At 42.1% G+C, this 7,839-nt stretch overlaps 1 protein-coding gene across 2 annotated transcripts in view; it reads left to right on the forward strand.

Annotated features, from left to right (window-relative positions):
* LOC120933537 overlaps positions 1-3,964 on the forward strand; it is a 31,139-nt gene extending 27,175 nt beyond the window's left edge. For both annotated transcript variants that reach the window (XM_040346794.1, XM_040346795.1), the window contains exon 5: positions 3,386-3,964. In XM_040346794.1, coding sequence (XP_040202728.1) covers positions 3,386-3,516 — 131 coding nt within the window. In that variant the 3' untranslated portion in view covers positions 3,517-3,964. The remainder of the gene's footprint in view (positions 1-3,385) is intronic.
* The last annotated feature ends 3,875 nt before the right edge of the window (positions 3,965-7,839 follow it).

The raw sequence follows: 7,839 nt of genomic DNA on the forward strand, positions 1-7,839 counted from the left end.
TACGGCCCTCCAGCTGTTGCAGAACTACACCTCCCATGAGGCATTGTAAAACTCTGACATTCACAGACATGACTAGGCATTATGGGAATTGTAGTTCCTGAACAACTGGAGGGCCGTAGTTTGAAGACCCATGGATTAGACCCTTCAAACCCAGGCATCAAACCTCTTTTCTGAGTTCTTTTTCCAGCCAGACTATGCGACCACAAGATCCACAGATAGTTATAAACCCTTTCAAAGTAAAACAATATTCTGGCAGGTTTAGCATTTTATGTTAAAAACAAAACAAAAAAAAACACAACTATTGGATTTAGATTTACAGAGCAGATCAAAGGCATGTCAGGATATCATCATACAAATCTACAATCGCTGGAGGCCGGTTTTCTCTGCTAAAAGGTGGATAACCAAAGCCAATGGCGATGTCCCGCAAAGACCTCCCAGTGATGAAAGATCTGTGTGATCACTACTTCTCTTACCCAAAGCTATAGCTACATCAGAGGAAGTGTTTTTTTTGTATTCTGAAATGTTTATCTCAGAGATCCCGCAGTTGTGTAATCTAGCGCAGTAAATTTTAAAAATCCTTTGTAAGGTTGTTTCTATTGGAGAAATGTATCATTATTTTTTGTCAGGAAGTGGAAATCACTAGTGTGGGCACCCGGTTGTGACTGCTTGCGGCTACGCCTTCTCAGTGGCCGGGCAAACTTCTGGGACCTTTGCAGTGTCACAGAAGATTGCTAGCTAGTTTTAAAACTTGGTACCCGCTCCCCTCCCAAAAAAAATGGCATTCCAAATGTGGCATTTAAGGCGGGTGAGGTGGAACTCCGCTTTAAAATGATTCCTTAACCTGAAGTCTAAAACTTAACATATCAGTTAACATAAAGTGCAGCCCTAATGACAGCTCCCCAACATTAAAGGGGTTGTAAAGGTAAAAAATGTCTTTCCTAAATAGCTTCCTGTACCTTAGTGCAGTCCTCCTTCACTTGCATATTAGCCTTTAAAATTAGCACTTTAGATTTTTCATGTTCGAGTCCCATAGACTTTAACGGTGTTCGGATGTTCGAACAAATTTATTGCCTGTTCGCATGTTCTGATGCGAACCAAACTGGGGGGTGTTCGGCTCATCCCTACTCAACATGCATCTCAGCAATTTCCTTGGGGTGTCTACTTTCCAAACTGGGGTCATTTGGGGGGGTTTTGTACTGCCCTGACATTTTAGCACCTCAAGAAATGAGATAGGCAGTCATAAACTAAGAGCTGCTAAATTCCAGAAAATGTACCCTAGTTTGTAGACGCAAGGGGCCAGATTCACAGACAATTATGTTACACCGCGGCGGCATAACGTATCCCATTTACGTTACACCGCCGCAGGTTTACAGCGTAAGTGCCTGATTCACAAAGCTCTTACCTGTAAACTTGCGGCGGTGTAACGTAAATGCGCTTGGCGCAAGCCCGCCTAATTTAAATGGGGCGGGCACCATTTAAATTAGGCGCGTTCCCGCGCCGAACGATCTGCTTATGCTCCGTTAGGAAATTTCCCAACATACATTGCGCGAAATTACGGCGTCCCAACGTTTTTTTTAAATGCGACGTGCGTTACGGCGTTTCGTATTCCCAGACGTCTTACGCAAAAAAAAATTAAAAATCGAAATTCGACGCGGGAACGACGGCCATACTTTAACATGGCTGATCTAAAGATAAGCCATGTTAAAGCAGGTGTAACTTTGCGACGGGTAAAAACGACTAGCGACGATGTACGGGATTGCGACAAACTCGCGGATCTTCGTGGATCGCCGTAACTAGTCATTTGCATATTCTACGCTGACCGCTATGGAATCGCCACCTAGCGGCCGGCATAGAATTGCATCCTAAGATCCGACGGTGTAATTCAATTACACCTGTCGGATCTTTTGGCTATCTATGCGTAACCTGATTCTATGAATCAGTCGCATAGTTAGGACGGGCGGATCACAGAGATACGACGGCGTATCAGGAGATACGCCGTCGTATCTCTTCTGTGAATCTGGTCCTATAACTTTTGCGCAAACCAATAAATATACGTTTATTGACATTTTTTTTTACTAAAGACATGTGGCTGAATACATTTTGGCCTAAATGTATGACTAAAATTGAGTTTATTGAATTTTTCTTAAAAAAAGGATGCAAATTTTATTTGGGTACAACATTGCATGAACGTGCAATTACCAGTTAAAGGAGTTGTAAAGGAACTCCACACCAGGGAGAAAGCCTTGCATTACTGTGTGGAGTTACAGACAGAAGAACAGGAAGTGAGGATTTCTCAGAAGAAATAAGGACATTTAAAAGCAAAATGGAAGGATGAGGTAAGTGAAGGAGGACTGCACTAAGGTAAAGGAAGCTATTTAGGAAAAATAAATTGTACCTTTACAACCCCAACCTAAACCTTAAAGTAAAAGAGCTATTGACCAACCCAAAAATGTCAACCCAGCAATAGAGGAGGTATTATATGTACTTTTCTGGTGGCTCTAGTGTGCTATCTTGTATCTTGAAGAGCTTCAGCCATGTCAGACTCTGCAGCTGTCAATTGGCAAATGGAAAATGGTAAAAAAATAAAGAAACATATGTATACATATAGGCCCGGATTCAGGTAGATCGGCGCATCTTTGTTCCCGGCGTCGACGTATCCCAGAGAGGCAAGCTGAGTATTCACAAAGCACTCGCTCCCTACGTTGCGCCAGCGTATTGTAAATCTTTCTGCGTAAGCCCGCGTAATTCAAAGTAGGTGGACGGTGGGCGTGATTCATTTAAATTAACCGTGACCCCATGCAAATGATGGTCTGAACGAACGGTGCATGCGCAGAATCACATCGAACATACTCCCTAAGATATGAGATACAACGGCTCAATGCCTACGACGTGAACGTAACCTACGCCCAGCCCCATTCACGTACGACTTACGTAAACGACGTAAAATACTACGGCTGTTCCGTCGTCCATACCTTTGCATGGCTTGCGTCTCCTATATGGTGGAATAAATTTACGCCGGACGTATGCCTTACATAAACGGTGTAGATTACAGCGACAGGCACAAGTACGTTCGTGAATTGGCGTATCTCGGTCATTTGCATACTCGACGCGTAAATCAATGGATGCGCCCCTTGCGGCCAGCGTAAATATGCGCCCAAGATACGACGGCGTAGGAAATTTACGTTGGTCGGATGAAGCCAAATTTCAGGCGTAGCTTGTATTAAGAATCAGGCGCATAGATACGACGGCGCATCCGTGCACTTACGCGGCCCATCGGTAGATACTATGGCGTAAGTGCTTTAAGAATCCGGGCCATAGTGTATATATTGAACAATACAATAAGAATTCTTCTTCAATATCTATTATCTACTCCTTTGTCTTTTAGGTCCTTCAGAAGGTGTCACCACATTACCTCTGTGTCTACAAAGTATCATAATAGTGGCCTGTTCTGTGTTTAAATTCCTCCTCCTCATTGCACTCTTCATACTGGCCCTGGTCTACATCAAGAAAGGCTGATCGCATCTTCAATCTGGATAAATAGCAAGGAAAACACCGGATGCACCTTCTTCTTATTAAAGAGATGGCCTCGGATTTTGGTGGTTACGAATGGGTTGAGTTAATGATTGAATCCTTAGCTCATATCATTTATCTGTGGCCAGGCTATGGATCTTATTGCATTTCATGTTATAAAAAAAACAGTAAAACATTAAAACAAGCCCTTACTCAAATACGTAGTTGTAGCCATTGTGGAGTAATTCATGATCATAGTTCACAGGAAAAGTCAAGCTGCTAAAAGACTTGAATGACTGCAGTGATTCTGCTGTGAGCTTTGAAGAGGAATTATTCCACAGTGGCTACAGCTACACAGGTCAGTGGGGGGTGTATTTTAAAGTTATTTGACTGCTTGTTAAGAAAAAAAAAATACTTGTCTATAGCCCGGTCACAGGTTCACTTTAAGGGCTCCAGTGGCCCTAAAATTATGTTTTATGTGTGATTTTTTCACTATTTATAAAAAAATAATAAAATAAAAAATATATATATATGCATAGTTCCTATGTAAGAAAAAAAAAATATTTAAAACATTTTTATTTTATATATTTTTACAGTTTCAGTTATATGTTAAAGTGGAGTTCCACCCATAAATATAACATTACATCAGTTTTTTTTTTTTTGATGTGGTGTGTGTGAAAATATTGCGCAAACTTGTAAGAAGGTGAAAAGGTGGGCGGCCAACACACAAAAAATATTTGTAAAGGTAATGTGTAAAGAGAAGTGTAGCGCCAATATACCTCAACTCCACTTTGGTAAGAACCGAAAGGAGAGAGATAATATAAGATTGGAAATAATCCAAATGTGTACTTAACACCGTGAGGTGTAGTGACAATTATTTGTAATTGAGAATTTTATAAATCCTTCAAAAATAAATAAATAAACTTGTGAAGTGGGAATAGACACCTATAATGCAAAAATAGTCTGTGAGACAAGTATTCCTGTGTGAATATTAATGTGAACCTCAGAGGATCAACATGCACCTGTTGCCAGTTAAGTCCTGTTAGGAACTCAGGAGAGAGATGATGGTACTCTCAAATAAACACACACTACAGCAATTAACCTGCAAAGGCAGGTGGGCTATAGGTTCAAAACAAGTTTTTTTGGAAAAACATCTTAAATCATATGGGATGATATTAAATTCACATAAATTATATATAGTCCAATCCCCTGTTGGGAATAATACATATATATAGTCCTTTTTGATTGTATAAATATCCTCAGTAGCACGCCTCAATCAGACTTTTACGAGAGAAGAAATAACTGGGTACTCTTACCAGAACACGATGACCCACTCCTCATCTTACGATGGGTGGGTCTCCAAAGCTTGTACGGGCCGATTGCCCTCTCTGGTTACCCTTGCGATGTAATTTCTCTCAAGGCCTCTCCAGCCTTATGTAGTCTCCAGATAGTGGTTGGTGCAAGATTATACTCACAGACAAAAAGACGCAGATGTTCTCCAAAAAAAGTTAGGTGATGGAATCAGTGGTTGATCACAACAGAGTATGTGGAAAAAGCAAAAAAAGAGAGCTCCACATAGTGTAAAAAAGTTACAGTTTTAATGAAAAAACTTCAAACTTGTGTCACTGAAAAGAGTGAACACTCTGGATAAAATAACACTTTGAACAAAAGTTTTTTTCCCCAAACAAAGTTCAGCAATAAAAATCAAAATCAAAAGTCCAACAAAAAGTTATAAAATCCAAAAAACCATGCAGCAAACCAAAGAGCTTTCCAATCCAATAAACGGACAGAAAATATCCACAGATAATTCAGGTGATGGCGGTATGACCTGTGTACCCTACCGGTTTCGTCGCTATAAGGACTTCTACTGGGGTGTATACAGAGGTCTGTGCCATCAACTGCCAATATATAGCCTAAAAGTCCACCTGTCTGTAATCTTACCTTGTTCCACAGCTGACTCCGGCGTGCGCTCCAATTAGGCACACATGTTTGGATTTGCTCTCCAAAGCCCGGAAGTAGTGGGAAGGGCCATTAGTAGTAGTGGGCGTGTATACTGGAAGTGTCTAACTATCCAGTTTGACGCTGTCCTCGTTCTCCACCCCTCGCATAAGCCCATAGGCATAGAGAGCGCTAGACGTCATGACGTCACGCGCATGCGCACATCGCCATCTTGATGCCGCGCTTCCGCGTGTCACGAGGTAATTCAAGCCTCGTTTTCACGCCCGGGAGATATGTTCATACAGCGCTGTGACGTGACGCACACGCTCTCCATACAGTGGTGCCCTATGTCCGCGTGTCACGATGCGTTCCACGCCTCGTTATCACGTCATGCAAGCAGATTCCTGTATGCAGGACAGCGGCATCTTGTGGGCAACTAGGGTTAGTGTTTCATTGAAGTCATATGACAGCAAAGACCTTTAATGTTGATGTTACACAGTTACCTCCAATGGTCATAAACACATCCAGGTAATTCTACATATATTGGGAGAAACGTGGGTCCCAAGGATTTAATCCCAGACAGGTGGATCGACAATATGCAAAGGAAATAAAAACAATATATAAAGCCAATCATCAATATACATTTAAACCGGCCACATTATATATTATCACATAGAACTATAAAGGGAATATAGAGATTTATCAGGCTTTTTATATGTATTAAGGCAATAAATTATGTCCAAACCATATACAATGTCCCGGGCAAACCAAGGGGAAATTTTTTTTTTTATTATTATCGCTAAGCCTGGTTGATAAAGGCATTAACGTCCCACTCAACGTTTAACCCATATGGTACAAAACATTTTAGCTGGTAAATCCAGAATACCTCAAGCTTGGACACCCCTCTGACTTTGGGCTCGCCCCTCCAGTGGGGGACAAACCTGTCTATAATCTGGAATTTAGTGCCTTCTAGTTTTTTATTATGTTTTTCTACATAATGCCTGGGTACAGTGTGGTTAGTACGGCCTTTCAAAATCTTTGCCACATGCTCACCTACCCTTGTGGAAAAGCTCCGTATGGTGCGGCCAACGTACTGTTTTCCACAAGGGCAGGTGATCAAGTATACAATGTTGGTTGTGGCACATGTAAAGAAGTGACGCATGGGGTATTCTATCCCCGTGGTGGTAGACCTAAAACTGGTGGTTTTTTTCCTACCACATATATTATTGGTGCACACTGTGCATCTCCTACAGGGATGATATCCTTTTGAGAGGGGAAAGAAAGACGGCTTTATAGGGGGATCAGGGACATTCGGTGCAATCTGATTCCTCAACGAGGTGGCCCCTCTGTAAATTATTCCAGCATTTTCAGGAAGGGATGGCCCCAAAATTCCATCACTCTTTAACACTTTCCAGTGTTTAGAGATGATCCCCTTTATCTGCCTGTATTGCACTGAAAATGAGGTAAAGAAAGAATTTTTGAACTTAGACTCTCCCACCTCCTTTTGTCGTGCCACAGTGAGTGAGGTTCTGTCAACTGTTGCTATATTGTTAATTTCTTTATCGACCAAATGACCTGGGTAGCCTTTATCTACAAATCTTTTTTTGAGGATCTGCGCTTGTGTCTGGTAGTCTTCGATATTCGAGCAGTTACGTCTGATGCGCAACAACTGACTCTTAGGTACCGAAGAGAGCCAGGATGGATGGTGACAGCTATCAACCGGAATATAGCCATTCCGGTCGGTACTCTTGAAGTATGTTCTGGTTGTTAATTGGTTGTTTTGGACAAAGATCTCCAAATCTAAAAAGTGAATACTAGAATGGCTAGCCTCGTGGGAGAGTCTAATGCCCAAATCATTTGTATTCAAAGTGACCATGAAGTTGTCAAGGGACTCCCGGTCACCCCTCCATAGGAGGAGGATGTCGTCTATGTATCGAGCCCAGAGTACTACCTCTGGCCGATTGTAAGCATAGACGACATCCTCCTCCCACTTGGCCATGAAGATGTTTGCCAAGCTGGGGGCAAACTTTGCCCCCATAGCCACTCCTTTGCGTTGTAAATAGTATTCCCCGTCATACCAGAAATAGTTGTGCGCAGTAGCGAACTGCAGGAGCTCCATAATGAAGGTCTTTTGCGCACCGGGAAGGGTTTCTGAGCGCCCCAAAAAACATTCAACTGCTTTATACCCCAACTCATGAGCGATACAGGTATATAAAGAGGCAACATCCGCTGTCACCAGCAGCATGCCCTCCTCATATACTACATCCTGAAGGAGTGAGATGGCATGCCTAGTATCTTTTAAGTAGGAGGGGATATCCTTGACTATGGGCTGAAGATGGTAGTCAATATACTTGCCCAAGCGTGCTGTTATGGAGTTAATCCCACTAATAA

The sequence above is a fragment of the Rana temporaria genome, chromosome 3, assembly GCF_905171775.1.
Source record: "Rana temporaria chromosome 3, aRanTem1.1, whole genome shotgun sequence".
NCBI classification, from domain to species: domain Eukaryota; kingdom Metazoa; phylum Chordata; class Amphibia; order Anura; family Ranidae; genus Rana; species Rana temporaria.